The following is a 27903-nucleotide window of genomic DNA, read 5'->3' on the forward strand; positions in this document are numbered from 1 at the left end:
AACATCAGATCTTCCAAGAGCATTTTCCTTTCAATTTCGTTATATTGGCAGAATGCAGGAGTATATGGAGATCAGTATCACAGATATCCTGGGCCCCGGTTCTGCCTTCACACCCATGCCCAGCTTGGTCTCTTGCATGGGCAGGGCTGCCTGGTCCTCGGGCCCCGGCGACCTCTCACACCCTGGCCCTGGAGCCCAGGCCTGGACGCTGCTTCCCCACCCCGTTCACTCGTGCAGGTTTCCTCCTAAATGACAGAGATGATTGTTTTGTTTTTGCATCTGTGCCCATGCGTTTCAAAACAACTAACATTTATCCAGTTGCATTTGGAGAGAAGAGGGAGGGTGAGCTCTTCATTGTCTTCTCAGAGCCCACCAGAAGTCCCGCTTACTTGAAATATATCATTTAATTTTTCTATCATCAAAGTCAGTATTCAATAGAAGCAAGAAATTTGAGAAACTGGGGAAACCATAATGATAATAAAAATTTACCAACATTCCAAAACAACCACTGTTAATGTTTTGATTCGAATCCTTCTGGTTATTTTCAGTGATATAATTGCACACGTACACACATGTGATTAGAATCATACTTGTCATATCATAAGTGGTCTCTAAATTAAATTATTTCAGAGTAAACAGATGTCCAGCTTCTGCTTCCCCCTTTCCCCTACACCCCAGAAGACTTGGCTGTATTTATATCCGTGAAGAGAGAAGCAGAAGACTTCACTGCTTTTTCAGTGAGTCTAAAACTCCGTTTGTAATTTCAGTGCTACAGAGTAGCCAGCTTTTAGAAATAGATGTCTATTGCCGTGCACATGGCCCAGGGGGTATGAGGTGCATGACTCAGATATCCAGACTGCAGTGTGTGACTGCAGGATGAAGTCATATTTCCTTTTAAAATTTCCCAAACGTGATCATTGGAGCCCCTGGCAGCTTGATTGCTGAAAATGAGCTCCCATCACAATGGCTCCAGCTATTTCTGAGTTTCCTGGGAACTGTCTCACGTGCACACGGGGAACTGCCCCTTGTGGTTTTCTCTGGGGCCCCTGGCATTGCTGCCTGTGCTGAAGGTGACCCTCATAGATGGCTGGGCTCCTGGGCACCTGGCCCACCTGTGGTCACCTTTGCTCTAGCTTGGGGTGGGGGAGGGTGGTACGGTGCTTTCTCTAACTCTGCTATTGAAACCCCAAAAGACAGCTGGACCTGCTCCCTGTGTCCCCTCTGCACAACTGAGACCAGGCTAGAACTTTTAATAAAATTGGGCCAACAGTGTAGGGATTATGGCAGAGAAATACAGCACAGGGGAGAACTCACAGTTGCGGCTGTTGGATGCAGCTGCCCTCAAGTCCAGGGGTCTCGGAAGGGTGACTCTGCCTTCCTTATGCTCTCCAACTCCCTTGAAAGGAGGGTTCTGCCCCAGCACGGGGTCAGAGCCATGAAGCCCAGAGCACAGGCAGTTTCACGCTTGTCTCCTCCTCTGGCCGAGGCTGGTGTTAGCAGTGATTGGGGCTGAGGGGGCCGCGGTGGGCGTCCGGCAGAGCAGAGGGTCCTCGGTGGGCCCTAGGCAGTTGGAAGGTCCATTAACGTAGCAGGCGTGACATAACATGGAGACTGTCCCCATGGGTCCTCTGTGAGAATCCATCTGTATCTGACCTTCACTGGAAGTGGTCCTGCCCATGACTTATCTAGTCAGAGACTTTATTTTAGAGGCAGAGGGTAGGCTCCAGGGTCAGGAACTCAGCGAGTCAAAGGGACCAGAGTCCCCACTTTTGTCGCCAGCTTAGTGGGTGGGAACGGGAAGGCACAGGCCCCGGAGTCAGGCGGACCTGGGTGCCAGAGTTTACTCCCCTTCTGACTAGCTCGTGTTGGACCAGTGGCTCAGCCTCCCTAAGATAAGATGGCAAATGAAAGTACAGTTGAACGGGCCAGCCGTGGTTCCTGGGCTGTAGTGTTTAAAAAAAAAAAAAGTTTCCTCTCCTCTTAGAGACTTACGTCTGTGTTCTCCCTCCAGTCATCTAAAAGTAGTATAAGAGCCCTCACTTCTATGTAAATTGCCGTTGTTCGCTACGGTGGAGATCGGTGCTCTCATTATCCCCCCTCCAGATCTGTTAGATCAAGATGACCGTCCTGTGCTCTGAGCAGCCCCTGCTTTGTGTACTGGACGCAGAGCCATCAAGGACACACACGGACGCAGGAGGTGACAGGCATCCTGCTTTTGTGGGCCTGAGCTTGGCAGTGCTCTCACCGACATCTGAGCACAGCACCTGTGTCCAGTCGGACCCGTCCTTCCATCCATCCACCCATTCCATTCTTTTTAAAAGTTTATTTCTGTCGGTGGATGTATACTGAGGGCCTCCTTGCCCTGGGGCGGTGGGCACAACAGGGGGTAAAATCAGCCAGGTCCCTGCCCTCATGGAGCGTCCCCTCTGGCTTAGAGAGCCAAACGACAAACAGATGAAGAGGTGAATGCCTAGTGTGCCGGTGCTGGTTGGTGCCGGGGGACAGCAGGGACAGCTGATGCCGAAGCCTCCGGGAGGGAGGGAGCAGGCACTCCAGGCAGAGGGGGCAGCAGGAGCAAAGGCCCTGAGGCTCCAGCCGCTTTGCTAATCCGTGACATCTGAAAGCCAGCTCTACCCACCTCCAGCATCTTTTCACATCCGTCTTATTCTCCTGCCCGGCTGCCCCGGCCTCCTTTCACTTCTCCTTCTGCCAGATGTTGGCCTCTGAACGTGCCTCGCCCTTTGCCCCAGAGCTGTTTCCCTTCCATGACTGGTCCGTCCTGACTCGTTGCTTTTTGTCCCAGGTCCAAACCTCCCTACTTGGCTGACCTAACCCCATTCCCAGGCCTGGCATAGCTGCAGGAACCATGTCCCTTTCCTTACAGCTCTTTGTCCATGTGAAATATGTTCACGTGTGTGATTATTTGCGTAAGGGCAGCTGTCTTCCCTGGCCAACTGGAGGCTCCAGGAGGGCAGGATTATGCCTGGTTTTATTCTCCGTGGTATCCCTGGGGCCCAGCCCTGAGCTTGGTACATAAGAGGCACCAGTGGTTACTCTGAGGAGGGAATGCCCAGTTCTGATGAGGGGCCAGAGGGGGTGGGGAAAGAAGACAACTGCCCTGATCAGGGTCTGGAAGAAAAAGTCGATGCCCTGATCCCAGCGTCCAGCTCTCATCACTTCCGAAACCAAGTCAGGTGCCATCTGCTGCAGAGGGTCCTCCGGGCCATGCGTGAGATTGAGGTCATGTCCAGAGACAGTAGAGCTCAGGCTGGAACGTGGCGTGTACACCGTGATGCAGTCCCTGAAACGAAGCGTCTGCCCCTCAGCCAGCGTCAGTCATCACTGTAGTGTCGCCGTTCCAGGTGGAGCAGAGACTGGGCGGGGTCTATTCCACTTCTGAGCTGCTCATTCTCTATCCTTCTTTAAAAGAAATGTGGGGTGATGCTGGCGATTCTTAGTAAATAATGCATTTTCGCCTTTACAAGTCTGCCTCATCTACGTAACCCAGTGAACCAAAAAGCCGGTTTTTTCTGGCTAAGTTATTCATCTTATTCTCGGCATTTGGCTGCAATAAAATCACTCCATCAGCGTGGTCATACGGTAATTCAGGCATTTTGTTCTAGCAACAGGGACACTTATAGTTAATAACACATGAAGCCATGTCACTAAGAGGAAAGTTTTGTTCGGATCCATTAACACAGGCCGCCAACCAAAACACAAATCGTTTACTTGCTTGGATATTAAGGAAGCAAAATGAATCGGGAACCTAAAGCCATTTTTAAAAGAATCTTTCCTATCCTCATGTCATCTGACTCTTGGCATTTAACAATTCTCATAAAGGGCATCTGAGCTTAGAGTTTATAGCGCCTGCTTTTCTCTGGGGCGGAGACCATGCAGCATAGGCTTCGGGTGCAGCAGCAAAGCAAGGCCCAGCTTGGTTCTGCTCCTCACTCCCTGGGTCGTTTTGGGCACGTTGCTTAGTTACTCCAAGACTCCATTTTTTAGGCATATAAAATTTCAGGACTTTGGTGAAAATTGTAAGTAAAATGTCTGGCACGTGATTGGCACTACTAAATGGTACATCATCTTCTCTAAGTCTGAGGGCGCTCACATAATTTAGCTTTCACTCTTGAATATCACAATACACATAAAAAAAGCATTTGGTTCTAAGGTGGAGGAGTGTGGATAACAAGAAGTCACCTGAAGCTGGAAACGGAGAGGCGGGCATTTGATCTATGACGAAGGAGGTTTCCAAACAAGCAGTGTGTAAATGAACATGTATTTCAGGGTTCTTGCTGCGTTCACAGCAGCAGGTTTTTCTGCAGAGGTTAGTAGCGTCCATCAAGTATCTCCTATGAGGTCCCTGTCCTAAAATAGCATCTTGTCTGGGAACCTTGGTGCTTGTGTGACAGGGGCTGTATAAATGCCTGTGCACCGAGCTCGCCTTGAGTCAGAAGCCCCAGCGGCGCGTTATAGGTTTTGTTTGCATACTTGAAAACCCGCCCAAGAAAGTCATTTACTGAACTCCACTGTTTCTGTTGACAGTTTTTTGGAAGCAGAGGGGATGCTTAACTGCCCAGCCCACAGACCGTGCGTTATGTTTGTTTCCTCGCCTGCCTAGCATTTGACAATTAATTAGGCATGGTAATTACCTGCTTTAATTTCATGATTGCACATCCTATAATTACCCCTAATTCTGTAATAGGGAAGTTCATGTCCACAAAGGCAGATGATGATGAAGGTGATGGGGTTACCATATTAACAGCTGCCATTGCTTCCTGCCTGCCAGGCACAGCATCTCACAGCCACCCGACATGATTGGTCTTGGCCCCATTTTACAGATTGAGAAGCTGAGGCTTGAGGTGGAATATTTGAATCCAGGCCTCCCTCCTTGTATAGCCCACGCCCTTTCTCTGTGCTCTTCTGCCTTGCAGGACAGGCCTCAGACGTGCCTAACATCCAGTATGCTGCTGGCTAAAGAGCCTGTGCTCGGCAGACCCTTGAAGCAGATCTGGGACTTCAGCCCACTGAGAACAAGCTCTTAAATCTTCATTCTCCCTCTCTCCTTCTTCCTTCTCTGCCTGCTCCCTCCCTTCTTCATATATATATAGAGAGAGAGAGAGAGAGAGAGCGCGCGCGAGAGAGAATCGAGGCTTGAAGAGGTGAATTAACTTACCCGGAATGGCTTGGCTAACAAGAGGTGGAGCTGGGATTCGGACTCAGGTCTCCCTGAGGCCAGAGTCCCATCCCTGGACCCCCCTCAGCACTGACATCTGACAGTGTGTCGGGTCTACGTGGATGCTCACAGACTAGCTTAGACGTCCTACCATCATAAGTTAGGGTAAAACTCACTCTCCTGAGGATAGTGTAGGCATGGCTTTTTTTGACTTTCGCTTTTACATCCAGGTTTAATATAAATATCATCAGATGCATAATTTTTTTTTTATTGAAGTCTAGTTGATTTACAATGCTGTGCCCATCTCTGCTGTACAGCAGAGTGACACAGTTATACACATAGAGACATTCTTTTTTTATATTCTTTTCCATTGTGGTTTATCACAGGATATTGAATATAGTTCCCTGTGCTGGACATTAGGACCTTGTTGTTTATCCATAGATGCATAAATCTTAAATTTATAGTTCAATTAACTTTTACTTCTGTGTGTATCCGTGTAACCACTGCCCAGAGATATAGGACATTTCCAGCACCCAGAATTGTGCCCTTCTGAGCTGTGAGCAGGAATCCTTACCCATCCCCAAGGTCGTGAGGCTATCCTTCTAGGTTTTTATCCTGGTAGCTTTCTGATTTTACCTTTCACATTTAGATCTATGATCCCAAAAGAAATGAGTGCAAAAGCCAAGTGCATCAATGCCCGGAGCTGCCTTACCCATAACAGCCCCAACTGGAAACAGCCCAAATGCCCATCCCAGCACCGCGGGTGTGTAGGCTGTGGGGTATCCGTACCGTGGACAGGCGGTGAGCACGAACACGTGAGTGCTGTCCACACCACACAGAAACATCCCATAAACACAGTATGGAGTGAAAGGAGCCAGACACCAAGGAGCACACGCTGTGGGAGTCCATTTAGATGAAGTTCAAAAGCAGGTGAAAGAAGCTGGGGAGAGCGCTCCGCAGAGCGGATGGGTGGTGCTGACGGGTGAGGGGCACAGGGGCTGATGGGAATGCCCCACCCTGGCAGACGGTCTTCATCTTCTCAGTGAGAGTGTTTCCCAGAGGCACTGTCTACACAAGAGTTCGTTCTGGATTCAGCTCCCCCAGGCTGAGGTTTTGCCTCCCCCCTCACTTAACCTCTCCCCCCACCCCAGGATTATTACAGGCATCCCTGGGCTCATTCTTCCCAGTGGGAAAGAAACCTCAAGATTCGGAGTTCCTCTTAAAATAGAGAAAAGAGAATTTGCCCCGATTCCTGATTACAGATAGTACCCTCCTATTTTATTTTTCTTTTGCTGAGTCGAGGAGATTGGACTTGAAGTGTCTTTTTATTGCTTATTTTAAAAGGGAGCTTGGTTTTGCTAGAAGAGGTCAACTCTTTTTATTCCTCCAAGGAATTAGTATCCTTACGGCTCAAGCAGCAGGAATTGGGGCCTATCAAACTTAATTTAGAGGGGGTGAGCCCTTTAAAAAAACAAAACAAAGCAAGAACAAAAACCTGATAATTTTGGACATAAGCCCTTTGAATTCTTCAGTGAAATAAGTGCACAGTTGGTTAAGTATAATTCAAGGACAACTTAATTTGCAGAGAAAGTTTCCCGATTTCAGATGCTTAAAAGCATGGCTGTTGAGGGTGGATAGTTCAGGTAATTCTGGGCGATTTTAATGGCATTAGGTTCCTGGAGGGAGAGGCGTGAATGAGAAAGCACAATTGAAGCATCTGGTACCAAGGAGACTCTTGTGAGGACACGTGATCTGCCCAGGCGAGGGGCGTTTGGGCCTCAGACCTATTGAGCAGGGACCTTCCTTGCCAGTTGCCAGCGTTGATGGCTTGGGGTCCCTGGGGTCCTCAGGAGCCTGGGTTCTGCAGCGATGTGCTGTAATAGAAAGGGCCGGGCCTTAGCCATCAGGCAGACCTGGGTTCAGTCCTCCATTTCCCCACTTCCCCTGCACAAGTGATACACCCCCTCTGAGCCCACGTCTTCATCTGGAGAAGGGGCAGGTTCACACCGTGCCTTGCAGACTCATGTGAGGATAAGAGGTGAGGCGTGCGGAGTGCCCAGCACATAGTAGGTGCTTCATAAATGGCAAGTGTTAGCGCTGAAGGTATTTATCTTATTGGAATTCTGAAAAACACTGTTTTACTCTCTTGGGTCTGTCAGTGTACTTGGCTCTTGCTGGATTTCTCATCGAGCTTCATAACTTTGACTGCTAACCGGCGAGGTCAGGATTTGATCGACATCCAGACAACAGCAGAAGCTGAGAACGGGGGTGCTTGACTGGAAGTGTGTTGCTGGTCTCCACGGGCTCCGTGACTAGCTCCCCTCCCCTCGCTATCAAATGGCCTCCAGCTGGAACAGAGGCTGGTGCCAGAAATGCCCACTGGCCACTTTTCACCTCTGAGAGAGACTCAGTCTAATGATGCTAGCAGAGGCAGGACAGTCACTAAACTTGATGGACGCACCTGGAACGCTCTCTGCCCCTGGTTCCCCCTTGGGCATCAGTTCTCCCCACCCAGTGTTCCCAGGAAGCTGCTCTTCCGCTTGGCAGGGAGACCCAGACAGCTGAGCTTTCAAGAAAGAGGCTCCGGGGATGGTACTGCTGTTGCCTTTCCCCTTGAGTATGAACCCTCCTAAATCAAGCCCGAGGTCAGACCTCCTGCCTGATACCGTGAACACCTTGGTCTCCGCAATGAAATGGGAGTGGAATGTGGGTGGAAGAGGCCCAGTGAAGTCCATGGGGTTTATGAATCACCTGAGGACTCAGAGGACCAGAACTGGGGGCCTGTGAAGGGACCTAAGGCCATCTAGTTCAACCCCTGCATTTTATGCAGGAGGAAGGGAGGCCCGGGAGAAGCAGGTGTCCTCCCAGGAGCACACACGGTGGCTAGAGGGGCCATGCCATCCAGTCTCAGGGCCAGAGCTGCTTTCATGTACTCCTGAGATATAATGTGTTTGGGGATTTATGTTTGTGGAGCTTTTTAGGGGCGGGGCATGATAATTTGTATTTTTATTTGAAGTTTTTAATGACCCACAGCATAATTTGTTCTAAGCTCTTGGTCTAAGGCTCAGCAGTAATCTGCATACTTGTCCTTTATTAAGCAGAGCTCCTATGGTGGAGATCGTAAAGCTCAGACAGGTGTGGCTTCAGTAGCACTGCTTCCTCCACTTTGCAGAATTTCATGCTTTTGATGATGGTGGTGGCAACAGTAACAGTAATAATAATAATAGCAACAGCAGTTAACCCTTATGGCATTTTTATGAATGCTTTCAGGCATGGTTTCTTTTTTGGGATTATACCCATTTCTCAGATGAGTAAACTGAGACTCAGAAAGAAGCAATTTGCCTAACATCACATAACTGGTAGGTGGTGGAGATGCTGAGTTTCTGGCATCTCCCTACAGTTCATGAGCCAGCCAAGACCATCTCGATGTCCCAGTAGAGCCCAGTTCCCATCAGTCAGACCATTGGAGGGGATGAATGTTAAAGCTGATCACCAAGATCAGAGACTTACAAAATCCAAATCTTTGTCAATTCCCAGTGTCAACCTAACCAATAGGTTACATTTTAAATTATTTATCAAACACTTACATGGCATCTTCTATGTACCAGGCCCTGTTCTAAGCCCATTATATGTGTGAATTCATTTAATCCTCCCAAGACCCAGCGAGGGAGGTAATATCCTCATTTCTCAGAGGAGGAAGTGGAGGCACAGAGAAGTGAAGTGACTTCCTCAGGGCACACAGTTAGTGCACCAGGGTTTGAATCCGGGAGTTTGGCTGCAGAGTCTGTGCTCTGAGCCGCCTCCATGCATTGTGTCTCCTTACTGATCACACTGTTACGATGTCAGATCCCCTCCTGTCCACCACCAGGATCTTGCTCCCCTCCCTGCCCTGGTCATCATGCCTGTGACCTTCCCTCTCTCCGGAGTGTTTATTCAAATCCTCAGTCCAGGTGGCTTTCCCCAAGCCATTGGCCCTCTGGAGCCAGACATCAAGGAGGATATGGGATGAGGAGAGAGCATTTGTCACAGCAGTCCTATGACTTCTGAAAGGAAGGGTTGAACTAATGGTTTCTGAGGTCCTTTCTAATCCTGGCATTCAGAAATTCTGAGTTCTTGAATGCCTGCTGTCCCCCAGAGCAGGGGGTACAATTCGGAGAGAGTTGGAAGGCAAGGGATGATGCTATTTCTAGGACAGGATATTTGCTCTGATGTGAACATTTTTAAGGATGTTTTAAAGAATGCAAGCAAATTGGCAGCATCCTGGTTGTAAAGAAATTTTTAAGGATTTAAGAAATTAAAGGATTTTTTTTTAATTATAAGAATTGAAGAAATTAAAGAATTGTTAAGAAAATGCAGGCAAGTTGGCATGATCCTGGTTTGCCAGAGCGAGGGGTGGGGCCTGAAGTAAGATGATTGTAATGACGCAAGAGCCTTCCAAGCCCACTGTACCTACCCCCGAACCCAGTCTCTGGCACGAGCGTTCTTCACGGACAGTCATTGAAGGAGTTTGAACAGGGAGGTGAAAATGAATTGAATGGGGAAACAAGGGAGGCCAGAAGAGCAGCTGGAAACCTGCTATAGTGGTCCAGGCAGGGGCGTGGCTAGCTCTGGAGGTGGGCTTGGCAGGCCCTGCTGTTCAGTACTTGGCGGTGGGGGTGAAGAGCAGCACTGGTCAGTGCTGATGCCCAGATTTCTGACTCAGACAAGTCGGTGGTCCATTCGCTGAGAGAGCGAGGTGCAGGTCCTGAGTGCAGATGTAGACACGAAGAGCTTTATCAAGCCTGAGTCTGGAGTTTACATCAGAGGTCCAGACTAGAGATAAAAATTTGTGAGTCATTGACCTAAGAGTGAAATGTGCAGACGTGGGAGTGGACCACTTGTGTAGGGGAGAGGAGGGCCTTGGGAAAACCTCCACTTTTAAGGCATGGGCAGAAGAGGTGCCCACATGGAAAGCCAGGAACGGGCCGTCGGAGAAGCAGGAAGGACTCAGCGTTTTCACAGAGTGAAGCATCTGGCTCTTGCATGTGTTATGAAAAATGTAGAATCATAATTTATAACCCACATTAGAGTTGCCAATTTTTATCGTTATGTGAGAGGTTTTTAAGATGTGTATCGACATTCACTGATGGCAGATTATAAGAGCTATTTATCACTGGAGATTTTACTCTCTGGGCTGTTCTTAACTCATGTCATTTTTTAAATGCATTGATCTCTCTCCCACTGTTTTCCCTTGCGATGTAGTTGCTGGGTGTCCCTAGAAGGTGCGAGGGCCTGGAAAAAGCTGATGAAACAGCCCTCATATGTTGTACCCCCAGAGTGTTCTCTTGATTAAAGTAAAGACATTTTATGCCCCAGTTACGCTTATCCCATCTGGATGTGACTTTCCATCCAGTTGGGCTGATCTCAACTCTGGCCTCTCCCTCTTTCCCCAAATCAATTTGCTGGTCTTTGTGATGCCTTGCATAGCTGTACGGCCTATATACCTGGAGATTCTCCATACTGCCTTGCAAGCAGGCACTGTTAATCAGCTCCAGTTTATAGACGTGGAAACACGTAGAGAGGAGGAGTAGTCTGTGCTTTACCTCAGGGGTTCCCCGAGTTGCCCATTGTTTAGTCCACTTGGGCTGCTGCAACAACTATAGACCACAGTTCTGGAGGCTGGGAAGGCCAAGATCAAGGCACCAGCAGATGTAGAGTCTGGTGAAAACCTGCTTCCTAGTTCATAGACAGCTGTCTTCTCACTGTCCTCACATGGCAGAAGAGGCAAGGGATCGCTTTTATAAGGGCGCTAATCCTATTCATGAGGGCTCCACGCTCATGACCTAATCACCTCCCGATGCCCCACCACACTGGGGGTTAGGATTTCAACGTGTACATGGGGGACGGGGCACAAACATTCAGACTGTAACACCCACTCACCAGAATCACCGGGAAAGCTTTGGAACACGATTCCTGGTTCCCAGATGGTTAACGTGGCCCACCCAAGGGCTGGTAATATTTGGAAAGCACTGCCCCTCTCCACACTAGATTTGGATATGTTGGTAGAAAAATAACAAGAATGAGGACTTTCTGAGTATCTAAATCAGGGATCAGAAAAGTTACTTTGTAAAGGGCCAGAAAGTAAATATTTTCAGCTTTGCAGGCCATATGGTCTTCGTTGCAGCTGCTCAACTCTGCCATTGTATTGCGAAAGCAGCTGTAAACAATAGCTAAACAAGTAGATATGGCTGGATTTGAACCACGGGCCATAGTTAATCTCCTCTGATCTAGATAATGAGTTTTGTGCATGATGATCAGATAAGCAATGGAATTTGCCACTCTCCAGGGCATATTTGAACTTGTGTAAGAATACGCTACGAGCAGATACAGTCCATTTAAGATGTATCAGAGCAGAATTGTATCCAGCCACTCGTACAAAGACCTCTAAGACATTAACTTGAACAAATTAGAGGTGAATATTTCTCTTTTGTTTAAAAAAAAAAAGTTTTGAATCAGTAGTCTAGTATTTGGTGTGGTGACTCCATAATGTCATCAGAGACCCATGGTCCTTCTAGCGTTCTATTTGCATTCTCAAGATCACCTCATGATCAAAAACTGACTGCTGGAGCTCCCGTCTTCACATCTGTGTTTGAGAAAGAAAGAAAAAGACAGAGAGAAGAGTAAAAAGACACTTGTCAGCTGAGTCAGCTCTCTCCTGAGAGCTTTCTTACATCTCATTAGCCACTCTTATCTGCAAGGGACACAGGAAAATGCAGTTAAAATTTTTTTGCTTTCTGAACACATTGCTATCCCTGGAAATATTGGGGGGAAATGGATACTGAGTGGGCAACTAGCACTTGCTGTGACACGGGAGGGCACAAAGAATGCCCCAAATGAGCTGCATTAAAGTCCTGTGAGCTCTGCTGCGTTTATTTACTAACTGATCCATCATGTCTCAGTCTCTGGAGATTGAATGCCTGAAGTCCCTCTTCTCCACAATTAGCCAGGCCTTTCCAGATGCTTCTGGGGTCTAATGTATCCTTCACTGTTATAAAGCAAATCCTTGCATAACTGTGTTAGCAGTCCTATTAGTCATCATACTACTGCTTGAACCCCTAGTGCCAAGAAACCTTTTGAGACATACCTTTTCCTCTCTGGGCAGCTTTGGCTGCTATAAAGTTCTTTCCTAATGAAATCTGTCTTTCTCTAGTTTCTGTCTGCTGGAAGTTTGTCTCCTGGAATCATCCAGGACACATCATCTTGGTCTTTCCTCTTCCTCATTATAGCCTTCCCAGGAATTCAGAGATCTCTGCCTTCTCCATCTTGACACTAGAGGGTATCGCTCTCCAATGTCTTCCATCTTCCTTCTGATAATTTGTTTGCAAATCAGCTCCTAGGGCCTGTGCTTCTAAACTTTAAAGTGTGTATGAACCACTGGGGGTTCTGGTTAAAATGCAGATTCTGAATCAGTGCACCTGGGGTGGAGCCTGAGATGCTGCATTTCTACCATCTTACCACGTGATGCTGATGCTTCTGGTCCGTGGACCACACTTTGAGTAGCAAGTGATCTGGGCCTTTCTGAACCTATTTCAGTTCATCTTTTAACAGGTGGCAACCAAAACTTAACTAAGTTGGTGTGGTCGATTTAGAATAGAGCAAGACTTGTCAACCTCTTTATTCTAGAAGTTATCCTATACCTTTTAATGAGGTCTAAATAGTACATAGGCCTTTTTGGTGGCCCTTTCACATTATTCACTTAGCTTGAATTTACTAAAATCCGTTAAGCCTTTGTCCCACAGGCCATTGCTGTGCCGTATCTCCCCCACCTTATACTTACAGTGTTGGCTTTTTGGATTATATTGTAAAATCTGACACTGATCTTTTAAAATTTCATCATGTTACATTAAACTCATTCCTTAGGCCAGTTGAGATCACTTGATGGTCTGTCATTCAGTGTATTTACTGTCTCTTTGTTAGAAGCTTGGGGGCTTCTAACAAACTTGATAGGCCTCTGTTTCTCCATCTAATTCCACTGGAAACTTCCATCCATTGATTGGAATTCTTTGGTTTAAATTATCCTTCCTTCATCGTGTTCACAAGAATATTGTGAGAGACATTGATGGTTACCTTACCAAAGTTCAAATACATGATGTCTGCATTTGGGGATACAGGGTGGTTTTTATGTAGAGGCAGAATTTATCATTCATATTAGAGATGCCTACTTTTATGGTTAAAGAGATTTTAAGATGTGTATTGACATTTGCTGATTGCAGATTACAATAGCTATTTATCATCAGAGACTTCACTCTCTGGGTTATTCTTAACTCACGTAATTTTTTTAAAATGCATTGATCTCTCTCTCAGTTCTCTGTTTTGCCTTGAGACGTAGCTGCTGTGTGTCCCTGGAAGGTGTGAGGGCCTGTAAAAAAAAAAGGAGGTGAAATAGCCCTTACATTTTATACTCCTAGAATGTTCTCTTGAGAGTCACATCTTGATTATAATAAAGAAGTTTCATGCCCCAAGTGTGTTCATCCATCTTGATGTGACCTTCCATCCAGTTGGGCTGATCTCAGCTCTGGCTCCCTCCCTCCCTCCCTCCCTCCCTCCCTCTCTTCCTTCCTTCCTTCCTTCCTTCCTTCCTTCCTTCCTTCCTTCCTTCCTTCCCTCCCTCCCTCCCAAGATTGATCCCGCCCCCTCCACGTGCTGGTCTGTGTGATCCCAGGCACAGCTCATGGCTTCTATGTCTGACTGTTCTCTGCACCACCTTGGGAGGAGGTGCTGTTAGCTCCGTTTTACAGAAGAGGAAACACATGGCCAGCGAGGATGAATGGCCTCTCCCCCGCAATCTGTCACCATAACAATATGCATGTGACAAAAGTGTGAAAAATGTGTCTCTAAGATTCACTGGGCTGCCGATTTCTGCTGATACTAGAAAACTGATGTTCATGAATATGCAGCCTGCCTGATGGAGTCATTCTCTCGTGTACCCATTGGTACACTCAGTACACTGAGTCCCTCCTCCGTGCCGGCGCTGGGCCTCCAGTGACACAGGAGGTGGGGTGTGGCCCTGCTCTCGCAGAGCTGGTTTTTCTCGGGGGAGCCTTGCCAGAATCCCACCCGTTTGTAATGAGAGCTTTAAGAGACATTTACATTTTCTTTCTCTTTCCTTTTCTCGGAAGGTCTACATCCGGATAAAAGACAATGAGTGGAACGTCTATCGGCGGTACACGGAGTTCAGGAGTTTGCACCACAAGTTACAGAACAAATACCCTCAAGTGAGGGCCTACAACTTCCCACCCAAAAAGGCCATTGGAAACAAGGTAAGTACCGTCACTGACCGGGGCCAGGCAACTCTCCAACTGGTGCCTCTGTCTTCTCCTTCCGTTGGTGATTTAAACATATGTGCTCCTTTATTTAACTCAAAAAGTTGGCTAATATGAGAAAAAATAGGAATGAAGAAAACAGTCACCCATCATTCCGCCCGCCTAAAGACAGTCACGTTATGTTTTGTCTGTGTCCATCCTCTCATTTCTCTAAGGCAGGGGCTGACAAACCTGTTCTGTTAAAAGGCCAGAGAGTAAATATTTTGGCTTTGCTCACCGTACCATTTCAGCCAAAAATACCCAGCTCTGCCATCATGGCAGCAGCTGCAGGCAGTATGGATGCACGTGGGTGCGTCTGTGTGCCAATAAAACTTTATTTTTAAGAAGAGGTGGCAGCTGGATCTGGTCTGTGGGGCATAGTTTGCCAGCTCCTATTCTGGACCAAAAAAAAAAAAATGTTTTCTAGTTTTTATCCATGGTTGTCATGATATTTATTTGGACTTAAGAATATGGAGTTATTTCCCAGGCAGGGCTTTCTCAGAGGAGCTCCTTTTATTATTACTGCCTCGTGAAGTTTAGTCATTGATAATGACCTAATTTGTTTCTGTGTATTCTCCAAGTACCCTGGAGAAAGGAGGCGCTTGCCCCGCGCATGCTTGCTGGTCGATTAGCGTTCATTCATTCATCCAGCCAGCATTTATTGAGCACCAGTTAAGTGTCACAGTGCAAGGGGCACCGAAGATGACAGCCGAGCCGGGCGTCGGGCCCCATTGTGTTGTCTGCCTCAGCCGGCCAGCATCGTTCTGCCCTCCATCACGTTTGCAGCCGTTCTCCATCATGGCTGCGCTCTGGATCACTTGGGAAGCTTTAAAAACTCTGAGACCTGCCCACCGCCCAGCCCCATCCTGAGTTCATTGGTCTGGAGTGAGGCCTGGGCACTGAGGGATTTAAAAGCTCTCCAGGTGGCTCCTGGATGCAGCCAAGCCGGAGAACCCCTGGCTTCCTGTCAAGTAGGAGACAGAGACATTTCATCAATTGCAGCGTGTTAACTAGCTTGGCAGGGGCAGTCGAATCAGATGAGGTACCGTGGACCCTTCTCAGGACCTGGGAGAAAACGGGCCTTGGATAGGAGGCATCCCTCTCCTCCTGTGGTTCTCAGAGTGTGGCTCCTGATGAGCAGCGTGGGCCTCACCTGGAGCTTGTTAGAAATACAGATTCTCGGGCTCCATCCCGCACCTGCTGGAATACAGGCTCTGCGGCTGGGGCCCAGCAGGGTGGGTTAACAAGCTCTCTGGGTGGTGCTGAAGCACAGGAAGTGAGGGGACCAAGCGCCATCACATTGAGAAAGCTTGTGCAGATTCCACTAGCCATGAACTTCCTAGTTTGTCTCTGGAGGAGGCGCCTTGCCTAGGATTTCCTACAGTCTTTATCATAGAAAACCCAGAGCAAGAGTTTCCATAATCCACTCCCCACGCTTGGGAATTCCAGAGAGAAAACTGTCATTGACCGTTCTGTTTACATCTTCAGAGATTTCTGTGTTTAAACCAGATTAGAAACCTGATCACATCAGGGTGTGCTGGAACATAATTTGAACAGTTATAAAGCAGGTTTATCTCAGGCCCAGAATAAACCTGTTGTTCTTTTTTTTTTCTGTTGAAGAAAAGTAGAGTTGAGCCCATAAAAACAGAAGACTTAGAAATTCTATACTTGTTCATAGCAAGGAGTACAATAATTCTTATGAAAAGAGGTGGGGGGACTATATACTGATTTAATCTAATGACTTGCAGGCTCATACAGATCTTGGGACCCGTCCAGAATGTCTTAAAATGTCACAGAACAAAATTCTACATAACCAGCATATTATCCCTATAAGATGTTCTCATTTGCAGAGAGCATTACACGGAAGCAGCCCTTCCACGATACCTGCAGGGAACGCGGCCCATCTGCGTCTCCCTGAGGGAATTATACAAGGCTGAACTGGGGACATGTCTGTCTTTCACTGTGTTTTCACTTCCTATGGCTGCTGTAACAAATTCCCACACATTTAGTGGTCTAAAACAGTTCAGGTTTATTATCTAAAACTAGTCTCTCTGGGCTCCGATTAAGGCGCAGGCAGGGCTGCGTTCCTTCTGGAGGCTGCAGAGGAGCCTTGCCTTTTGCAACTTCTAGAGGCCCTTGGCTTGTGGCCCCCTTTGTCTTCAAAGCCGCAATCACATCACTCTGGTCTCTGCTTCTACCAAGATAGTCACATCTCCTTCTCTGACTCCTCTTCCTCTAATAAGGACCTTTGTGACCACAGTGCCCTCCCAGCCCCTTGCCCCTGATAATCTATGATCATGTCCTACCTCAAGTTCTGCAAAGTCCCTTTTGCCATGTAAGGTAAGGTGCTCTCAGGCTCTGGGATTAGGATGCGGACACCTTTGGGACCCACACTTGCTGAATGATTTCTCTGCAGCCCAAAGGGACGCCCTCCCCACTCCTTCTCTCCTCAAGCCTTATAGTTACGCAAAACTTACTAAGACAAGACAAAGTTGCCAAGAACAACACCAGTCCTAAGTGTGTTGGTGTTCGAGGCTCAGGTTTAGTGAGATGAAGCGTAGGCCTGAGGGGTAGGAGGGGCTTCCCGGAGTTCCGTGACTGAGAAAGAGTGTGAAGCAGTCCTGTCTCTGCTGTGCCAGGAGCAGGGACCGCGAGGGAGTTTCCCCTCTGAGGTGGGTCACCTGCAGCCCTGCTCCCCGTCCTCCCATCCCTGTCAATCCTGGACTGACCTACAGCAGCAGTGGCCTTTTCGCCTGTGAAATCTGTATCAGTAGGGCACCCAGGACAACCCTATTTGCAAATGAATGAGCTTGGCATTAAGGTACCATCTTGGTGGGTCTGGCCCAGTGATGACCGGCTCGTACACATGCACTGGCTGATTCTTAACTAGGTCTTTGGTCCTGTCCCGCATGGTCAGGGGCGGATCTGACAGCTTCCTCTCTTACTCAGGAATCTGACAGCTCAGAGCTGTCCTGGGGTCTCAGCCTCTTTTCTCGTCTGTGCAGCCCTTTAGCTTTTAATTGGCTGGTCGGGGTCCAACTGTAGTTTGATTCCCTCCACTCCCCCACACCCCATCCCCCACCAGAGTACACTTTGGCTGATGCCCAGGACAGATCTGAGGATCTGTCTGATTTTCAAGGGCAGAATGAGTCAGGATTCAGGACTTCAGCGCCCAACAGAGGCCAACGATGAACTCTTCTTTAGAGACCAAGCTTGCGCTGGCCACAACTGGGTCTGATTGCTCAGGGTACCTGCTTTGATACCCTGAGGGCAAATTTTCTAGAGATCTTTGATAATTGACCCAGAAAAATGTACTACATCAAAATCTTTTCTTTGATTGGATCACTTCGCCGGTGAAATGCTTGCCCACTTGGACCATTAAGGCACGTTGACAGAACATCCTTGGGTGGATTGAGTTACATGCACCTTGTTGCTCTAAGCCTTGGACCCGTTAAATGATTGACTCCAGAATCCACATGACTCCAGAATCCACAGTCCTAGACAGTATTCAAGGACATATTAAACATAGTGTAGCCTTTTAAAATTCATCAGAGGAGTATCTTTCTAGCCTGAATTTCTAGATATTTCCCCAGCTTTAGAAGTAAAATGTGATCTTAACCCCAGTTTGAACTTTTAAAAAATTGATTAAATTTACACATTTTATAGTTTCTGGATGCAAAATTTGTCTTCACCAAATCATTTCTTTTACCTCCATATGCCACGTATGTGTTCAGTTATAAATGGGCAGGGTGCCCAGAGCACTTGTAAAGATATTTCCATTCTTGCCCTGCCTACAGTCCCTTTCCCTCACTGTAGCCAGAGTGAGGTTTGTATGCCATCAGGCAGATTGTATCACTATTGATTAAAAGCCACCAGCGGCACCAGTTAAATTCAGGACTCTTTGCTGTGGCCTGTGAGGTGTCCCCTGATAGGTCCCCCACTTCCTCCCCTACCTTATCTCGTGCCCCCCTCCTCTCCCTCTACAGACCAGCCACTCTGACCTCCTAAGACTTCCATGGGATTCTCTGGCCTTTGCACCTGCTGTTCCCTCTGCCTGGAATAGCTTTTCCCCGTCTCTGCGTGGACAGCTTCTCCAGCTTGTGAGGTCTCAGCTCAGTTCCACTCCTCAGAGAGAAGCCTTCCCCAGCACCTTTGTCAGTGCCACTCTGTAGCCCATTACTCTGTTTTCATTTTCTCCCAGCCTCTCCTGGCACATACCATGAGTGGAAATGATTTCTTTGTGTACCTGAGTAGCGTCCATCTCTCTGCCCTGGAATGGAAGCTCAGGAAACGGGGCCTGGGTCTGTTTCTGTTCACTGCTCTCTCCAGCTCCTAGTATAGAATCTGACACGCCAGAGACACTCATGGCTTGAATGAATGAATAAATGAACAGAAATTAAATGGAAGTTTCCCTTTTACTTTCTTCTTTACTTCCCTGGGTCTTGGCACAAAATCAAAAAAATCTGAATTCCAAAAGTGAGTAGAATAACTTGCAGGGTATCTTTGGAGGTTGTTCCCACTCCACTTTTGGCTGAATGTTTCTTGCAGAATGGGCAAGAGCCTGGCAAGCCTTTGCAGACAGGAAAGCGGGCTGCCTAGCAACCTGAGGGTGTGGGCTGGAGCTCGCTGTCCAAAAGGACTTCGCCGGCGTGAGGGCTGAGGTGGAGGCCGTGTTTTTGATGTTGCTACTAAAAGTCTACATTATTGCTCAGTGAGCAAATGAGAATTGAGGGACTGTTGTGCCTTCTTAGGATAATGGAGTCGGTCTCTGAAAGTTCATTTGGCACTAAGGCAAGGCAAATCGCTTTCCCCCGGGCTGCAGATAATTCAACTTGTTGGAGAAATTATGCATTAAAACTCTCATTAAAAAGACATACACCAGTGTGCGGTGGAGGAACCGAGGGGCACTCGCTGAGCCGTGGAAAGCGCCTTTGCAGCTCCCAAGAGGCATAGATTGCGATGCAGCCCGAGGGATGATGGCAGGACCCCAGCCAGCAGTGGGAATGAGCAGGCATCTGGAGGAATGCGGAGGCTGATGAATTCTTCCACTTGGCAAACATGTTGCAAGTGCAGGGGTGTTCTGCTAGGTGTGGGGAGGCGAAGATGATTTAAAGTACGGTCTCTCATGATACTATACATAGAGAATCCTAAAGATGCTACCAGAAAACTCCTAGAGCTAATCAATGAATTTGGTAAAGTAGCAGGATACAAAATTAACGCACAGAAATCTCTTGCATTATACACTAATGACACTATACACTAATGACGAAAAATCTGAAAGTGAAATTAAGAAAACACTCCCATTTACCATTGCAACAAAAAGAATAAAATATCTAGGAATAAACCTACCTAAGGAGACAAAAGACCTGTATGCAGAAAATTATAAGACACTGATGAAAGAAATTAAAGATGATACAAATAGATGGAGAGATACACCATGTTCCTGGATCAACATTGTGAAAATGACTCTACTACCCAAAGCAATCTACAGATTCAATGCAATCCCTATCAAACTACCACTGGCATTTTTCACAGAACTAGAACAAAAAATTTCACAATTTGTATGGAAACACAAAAGACCCCGAATAGCCAAAGCAATCTTGAGAACGAAAAATGGAGCTGGGGGAATCAGGCTCCCTGACTTCAGACTATATTACAAAGCTACAGTAATCAAGACAGTTTGGTACTGGCACAAAAACAGAAATATAGATCAATGGAACAGGATAGAAAGCCCAGAGATAAACCCACACACATATGGTCACCTTATCTTTGATAAAGGAGGCAAGAATATACAGTGGAGAAAAGACAGCCTCTTCAATAAGTGGTGCTGGGAAAATTGGACAGATACATGTAAAAGTATGAAATTAGAACACTCCCTGACACCATGCACAAAAATAAACTCAAAATGGATTAAAGACCTAAATGTAAGGCCAGACACTATCAAACTCTTAGAGGAAAACATAGGCAGAACACTCTATGACATACATCACAGCAAGATTCTTTTTGACCCAGCTCCCAGAGAAATGGAAATAAGAACACAAATAAACAAATGGGACCTAATGAAACTTAAAAGCTTTTGCACAGCAAAGGAAACCATAAACAAGACCAAAAGACAACCCTCAGAATGGGAGAAAATATTTGCAAATGAAGCAACTGACAAAGGATTAATCTCCAAGATTTACAAGCAGCTCATGCAGCTCAATAACAAAAAAACGAACAACCCAGTCCAAAAATGGGCAGAAGACCTAAATAGACATTTCTCCAAAGAAGATATACAGATTGCCAACAGACACATGAAAGAATGCTCAACATCATTAATCATTAGAGAAATGCAAATCAAAACTACAATGAGATATCATCTCACACCGATCAGATTGGCCATCATCAAAAAATCTAGAAACAATAAATGCTGGAGAGGGTGTGGAGGAAAGGGAACACTCTTGCACTGTTGGTGGGAATGTAAATTGATACAGTCACTATGGAGAACAGTATGGAGGTTCCTTAAAAAACTACAAATAGAACTACCATACGACCCAGCAATCCCACTACTGGGCATATACCCTGAGAAAACCATAGTTCAAAAAGAGTCATGTACCAAAATGTTCATTGCAGCTCTATTTACAATAGCCAGGACATGGAAGCAACCTAAATGTCCATCGACAGATGAATGGATAAAGAAGATGTGGCACATATATACAATGGAATATTACTCCGCCATAAAAAGAAATGAAATGGAGGTATTTGTAATGAGGTGGATGGAGTTAGAGTCTGTCATACAGAGTGAAGTAAGTCAGAAAGAGAAAAACAAATACAGTATGCTAACACATATATACGGAATCTAAGGAAAAAAAAAAAAAAGCCATGAAGAACCTAGTGGCAAGACGGGAATAAAGACACAGACCTACTAGAGAATGGACTTGAGGATATGGGGAGGGGGTGGGGTGAGATGTGACAGGGTAAGAGAGTGTCATGGACATATATACACTACCAAATGTAAAATAGACAGCTAGTGGGAAGCAGCCACATAGCACAGGGAGATCAGCTCGGTGCTTTGTGACCACCTAGAGGGGTGGGATGGGGAGGGTGGGAGGGAGGGAGATGCAAGAGGGAAGAGATATGGGAACATATTGTATGTGTATAACTGATTCACTTTGTTATAAAGCAGAAGCTAACACACCATTGTAAGGCGATTATACTTCAATAAAGATGTTTAAAAAATAAAAAAAATTAAAAAAAAGTAAAGTACGGTCTCTGCCTTCACAAACTTCAGGTTCTTGTAGGGAGAAAAACTAGTGAATCCTGTGGGCTGGCGGAGGGTTCCAGTGCACTTGGAGAAGAGCGAGGAGGGGGAAGCAGAGCTGCTTGCTGCAGGAGGGAAAATGCTCGAAGGGCCAGCAGGAGTCCCGGTGCTCAATCTCACATGAGGGAGCAGGTGGGGACGCAGGCAGTTCAGGGGACGTCCTTCCCATCTTTGTGCCCGTTTTCTCAGTGCATCTGCATTAGGCTCCTATGGCTGCCTTAACAAACACCACAGACCTGGTGGCTTAGAGCAACACACATGTATTGTCTTATAGTTCAGGAGGTCAGAAGTCTGACACAGGTCTCACTGGGCTAAAGTCAAGGTGTTGGCCAGGTCGGTTCCTTCTGCGGGCTCCAGGGAAGAATCTGTTTCCTGGCCTTTTTGCAGCTTCTAGAGGCTTCCTGCATTCCTTGGCTTGTGGCCCCTTCTGCCGTCTTCCACGCTGCATCTCTCTGACCATTCTTCCATAGTCACATCTTCCACTGACCACAGCAGGGAAAGGTTCTCCACTTTTGAGATTAGATGTGGCCCAACCAGATAACCCAGGATCATCTCCCCATCTCAGGGTCCCTAGTCACACCTTGCAAAGTCCCTTTTGCCATGTAAGATAATGTAGTCACAGGTCCTAGAGGTTAGGGTGAGAACATCTGTGCGGGAGGCATTATTTTGCCTACCTCGTGCCTCTTTCCTTGCCTGGAGTAAAAGAACATTACTGGTACCTCACTTTACAACTGGGGAAATGGAGACACAGAGAGGTGAAGTGACTTGTCCAAGGTCATCTCACTCAGCAGTGTCAAGGCTGATGTGTGTGCCCAGGCAGACAGTCTGCAGAGCCCTAAGCCTTCACCCTCTCACCACAGGTCTGCTGCAGAGGACCCTGGAGGGTGGGTGAGTAGATTATTTAGCCATTGCCCAGTTGGTAGATATTTACATTGATTCCATAATTCAGTTTCTGAACCTCGTTGGTGTAGAAATCAGGGAGCAGGGGACACCGGGGCCCCCGGTTGCCTCTCCCTTCTGCTGAACCATGCAGGCCTCACATACCGCCTGCCCTCACTTAGGGACCATTTTTAGAGCCAGGAGCTGCTGCCTTCACAGTTGACCCGAAGGCTTATAAACTTTCCTGATAAACCTAAGTGTATGGAGAGTCAGTCATTCATTCGTTTGTGTATGTATTCATTCTGCAGGACTTTGCCAACCCTGAGAGTTAAAAAAAAAAAAAAAAATTCTTGCTGGTTCACTAGCTGTGTGGCCTTGGGCAAGTTATCTGACCTCTCTGTGCCACACTTTCCCTTCTGTGTAACAGGGATGGTCATGGCACTTCCCTCCTAGTGATGTTATGAGGATTTAAGGTGGTAACGTTTCTAAAGTGCTCACAACTGGCTTGCATGTGATAAGTACTACATATGGGTTTGTTAAAGGGGCATATGGTCTGGTTGTGAGATGGAGCAAGCAGACACATAAGCGCGTCCTTACTGTAGAGGATGCTGGGACCGTGAGCCTGAGCAGTGGATGAGCCTGACATAGGTGGTCCGTCCAGAACCTCCACACCCTGTTTTTCTGTGTACAGTAATGCCAGCAGCCATCCTGTGCCCGGCTTGTCATATATACTGGAGGCTCTGTATTCATTTTCTCATCATGAAGTTGTTGCCAAGCCCTGTAGAAAAATGTCTTATAGGTGAGGAAACCGGGCTCAGTTGCTGTAAACACACTGCCCAGGGTCCTGTGGCTCCTGTTAGGGATTGAGTCAGACTCGTTCTAATGGCACTGTGCCTCCTGGTCCAGAAGCCTCTAAACCCACACCCAAATCCAGGAGCCGGTACTGCAGGAAGTCACTGTTACCACAGGTTTCTCTGTGAAGATACAACATCTCACGGGATTCTGCCAGAAACACCCTCATGTGGAAGAAGATCCAGAAGGCAGTGCAGATACCGGCACCCAACTGGAACGGAGACACAAGGAGCTCAGACACCATCCCCTGAAGCTGAAGTTTTTCCAAGAGAAATTTAGGAGAGAAAAGAAACTCCAGCCGAATGAAGCCATAAACGCAAAGTTGTTTCTTATTTGACACTCTGCCAACCACTGTGTAAATAGTCCTGGTACTTAATGTATTAAACAAGAAGAAAAAAGAAATTGGGCTCATTATACATCGCACATCTGTGTTTCTCTTTAATACAGTAAAGGCCTCTTAAGATATTTTCCAGGAGAGCAGTTGCCGAAGTCATCTTGCCAGAAAAATTGTCTCAGGAGAGAGACAGTGCTGAGCCCTAGACCTGGACTATGTATAAGTGTACATATGCAGATATGGATACATATTTAATGAGCGAGGGGTTCTTGGGAGGACTTTTCTATAACATCAAATTAAAATCCAATTTTAAAAATCAAGGTCAGGGCTTCCTTAGCGGCACAGTGGTTAAGAACCTGCTTGCCAATGCAGGGGACACGGGTTCGGGCCCTGGTCCGGGAAGATCCCACATGCCGCGGAGCAACTGAGCCCATGCACCACAACTACTGAGCCTGCGCTCTAGAGCCCGCATGACACAACTACTGAAGCCCACGCGCCTAGAGCCCGTGCTCTGCAACAAAGACAAGACACCGCAATGAGACGCCCGCACGACTGCAACGAAGAGTAGCCCCCACTCACCACAACTAGAGAAAGCCCGCGCACAGCAACAAAGACCCAACGCAGCCAAAAATAAATAAGTAAAATAAATAAATTTATTTTTTAAAAAAATCAAGGTCATTTTATAAACGAATAATCCCGAGCCAGCAACTAGAGGTGTATTTGCTGCTCTGGTCCCATCCCCTGTGTTTTCTGCATGTAGCATATGGAGAGTTTGATTCCAAGAGAATCATCTTGGTGGTCTCAGGTCACAGACCTTGCAGGTCCCACCTACTCCAGGAAGCCTTACCTGAACTCAGAGTGTTAGCCATCCTTCCTCTGGTTTCCTCTCCCAGGCTGCCTCTGGGCTGCCTGATGCACAGTCATCTCCCCCACCCCCACCCCCACCCCCATTAGCCCATGGAATTAGAGAGCAGAACCAGGCCTGGTGAGTCTTTGTCTTCTCAACATCTCACCCAGTGCCTGGCGCATAGTAGGTGCTGAGTTAAACATGTTTGATGAACAGATGAACTCAAGCTACATAGAAATCGGTGTGTGACGTCAGCGTTGTACGACTTCCAATTCCCTTTCTCCTCAGTTCCCTTCATCACTTAACACTTACAGCTCTTTGATAATTACTCCTAGAAAGATTCTTAGGCCCTACCTGCCAGCTGGATATAGACCCAACACAGAATGTTTGCAGGAGGGTCTACAGTGACGTTGCATTAGCCGTGCCGTGTGACACACCTGGGCTCTGGCCTCCCCCCCCTTCCCCAGTGCACCAGCCAGAATGGGTCAGCTCCCCCTTACTCATCTCTGGTGAGGCCCCTGATGCAGCAGTGTGGGACCCATTGGTTTGGAAACTGACATGAATTATAACACACTTGACTCACTCCTGGGCATTAAGTGTTGCCTCAAATATTTCTGGGGCTGTTAAATAACTTGTACGTCATCATTTAACCTCTCCTTCTAGCTCTGAAGGCCTTCTGAATATACTTAAACCACGTTATATCTGCTTTTTCCCCCTCACATTTTTGGACAACTGCTTAAAATTTACAACTCGGAAGAGTACTTCTCAGCTTTTACTCACGTCTCCAATAAGTGAGAATAATCGCTACCTTCCCCTTCAGCACTCCCACTAACATTTGAGAACTGGGTATTGCGATCTTGGTTCATCTTTAGCAAGCCGGGGAAAAAACAGCTTTAATTTCTCAAGTTGTTGCCATTTTAGTTTTGTCCCCATTACCAGGTCTCTGGGGTCAGAGTCCTTCATGTATGGAGGAAGCCATCCATTTCCCCTTGACTTTCTCTGCAGCTCCATGGGCTGTGGGCATTTTTAGAAGCCATGCAATTTAGCTTCTAAATTGCCAGAGGCCAAGGGGTTAAGCGTGTGGGCTGTGGCGTCTCACTGGCCGCAGTTCAGACCCCGCCTCTGGCACACGCTGGCTGCGTGACCTCGGGCAAGCCTGTGACTCAGTTGTCTCAGCTGTCACATGGAGCGAGGGCGCTTACAGCACAGGCTCCCATGATGATCCAATGAGATGCTGCCAGTTAGCTGTTAGCACAACACCTCAAATGCTAGCTTGAAATAAGAGGTCTACAGGGAAGCCTCACTAATTTGGTTGCCATTCTTTTGTAACCTGTGATGACTCAGACATATGCATGCTGGGTTCTTCTTTCTTCCCTTCTCTCTCCTTCCTCTCCCTCTTCATTTCTCTTATTGTTGTGGTGGTGGGTTTTGTTGTTGTTGTTGTTATTTTTTAAATTGAGGTATAATATACCTCCAATCTTAAGTGTATAGCTTGATGGATTTTCACAAAATGAACACACCTATGCTAACAACACGGAGACCAAGAAATAGGCTGTTAGCTCAACTCCAAGCCTCCTCCTCACTCTCCCCACAGGGGTGGCCACTCTCCCGATTTCTAGTACCATAGATTCGTTTTGCCTGGTTTAGGACTTGACATCAATGGGATCATAGACTCTGTCCTCCTTTTTGTCTGGCTTTTTTCTCTCAGCATCACATCTGTAAGACTCATCCGTGCTCTTGCAAGGAGCAGTCATTTGTTTTTTAATTGCTGTGTAGTATTCCATTGTGTGAGTAAGTCACATTGTATAAATTCCATTGAGAATATTCCATTGTATGAATATATCACAACGTTTTTTAAAATGAGGTTAGACCTCATTTTTTTTTTTTTTTTAATTTATTTATGGCTGTGTTGGGTCTTCGTTTCTGTGCGAGGGCTTTCTCTAGTTGTGGCAAGCGGGGGTCACTCTTCATCGCGGTGCGCGGGCCTCTCACTGTCGCGGCCTCTCTTGTTGCGGAGCACAGGCTCCAGACGCGCAGGCTCAGTAATTGTGGCTCATGGGCCCAGTTGCTCCGTGGCATGTGGGATCGTCCCAGACCAGGGCTCGAACCCGTGTCCCCTGCATTGGCAGGCAGATTCTCAACCACTGCGCCACCAGGGAAGCCCCACAACGTTTTTTAATCTTTGACTGTTGGTGGATATTTGTGTGGCTTCCAGTCTGGCTCAGTTACACGTAGTGCTGTAATTAACATTCTTATATGTAGATGTCTTCTGGTGGAGATCAGCCCTGATTTCTGTGGGTCTATACTTAGGAATGGAATTGCTGGGTCAGAGGATGGGCATATGTTCCACTTCAGGAGATACTGCCAGAGAGTTTCCCAGAGTGGTGATATTTAGTTTGCTTATGATTTTCCTTACTCAAACAGTGTTGCAGTGAGCATCCTTCCATACCTCCTGGCACACGTGTTTTAGACTGATAGGTGATGTACCTGTGAGTGAGATTGCCGGCTCATAGGGCATGCTTGTCTTCAACCTCCCTAGCTGTTGCCAAATTGCGCTCCCAGGTGGTGGCACCAAGTGTTCCCTCCCAACCAGGTGGATGAGAATTCCCATTGTTTTCAACAACACTTGGCATCGATACACTTGTAATTTATGTTTTGTCAACACAATGGGAACAAGATGGTACCTACCTTGTCATGGTTTTCACATATTTGCCTGATTACTGATAAGGTTGATGATCTGTTCATGATTTTTGGCCCTTCATATCTCCTCTTCCCTTTCTTGCCTGTTTATATCCTTTGGTCATTTTTCCACTGGAATTCTTGTATCTTCCTTATTGGTTTCTATGATCTTTTTATGTTTTCTGGATGCCACCCTTTGTGCATTCTTTTTTTTTTCTTTTGGCTGTGCTGGGTCTTTGTTGCTGCATGTGAGCTTTCTCTAGTTGCAGCGAGTGGGGGCTACTCTTCGTTGTGGTACATGGGCTTCTCGTTGTGGTGGTTTCTCTTGTTGCGGAGCATGGGCTCTAGGCTCACGGGCTTCAGTAGTTGTGGCACGTGGGCTCAGTAGTTGCGGCACGTGGGCTCAGGAGTTGCAGCTCACTGGCTCTAGAGCACCGGCTCAGTAGTTGTGGCGCATGGGTTTAGTTGCCCTGCAGCATGTGGGATCTTCCCAGA

General features: G+C 47.1%; 1 protein-coding gene across 5 annotated transcripts in view; it reads left to right on the forward strand.

Annotated features, from left to right (window-relative positions):
• The window catches only part of SNX29 (sorting nexin 29), a 565105-nt gene that overhangs the window by 452313 nt on the left and 84889 nt on the right, over window positions 1-27903 (forward strand). For all 5 annotated transcript variants that reach the window (XR_011076885.1, XR_011076887.1, XM_068565494.1 and 2 more), the window contains one exon: window positions 14335-14475. Coding sequence is in view for 3 of the 5 variants with exons in the window: in XM_068565494.1 (XP_068421595.1) it covers window positions 14335-14475 (141 nt within the window). In the remaining 2 variants the exon portion in view is untranslated. The remainder of the gene's footprint in view (window positions 1-14334; window positions 14476-27903) is intronic.

The sequence above is a fragment of the Eschrichtius robustus genome, chromosome 16, assembly GCF_028021215.1.
Source record: "Eschrichtius robustus isolate mEscRob2 chromosome 16, mEscRob2.pri, whole genome shotgun sequence".
Lineage (NCBI taxonomy): Eukaryota > Metazoa > Chordata > Mammalia > Artiodactyla > Eschrichtiidae > Eschrichtius > Eschrichtius robustus.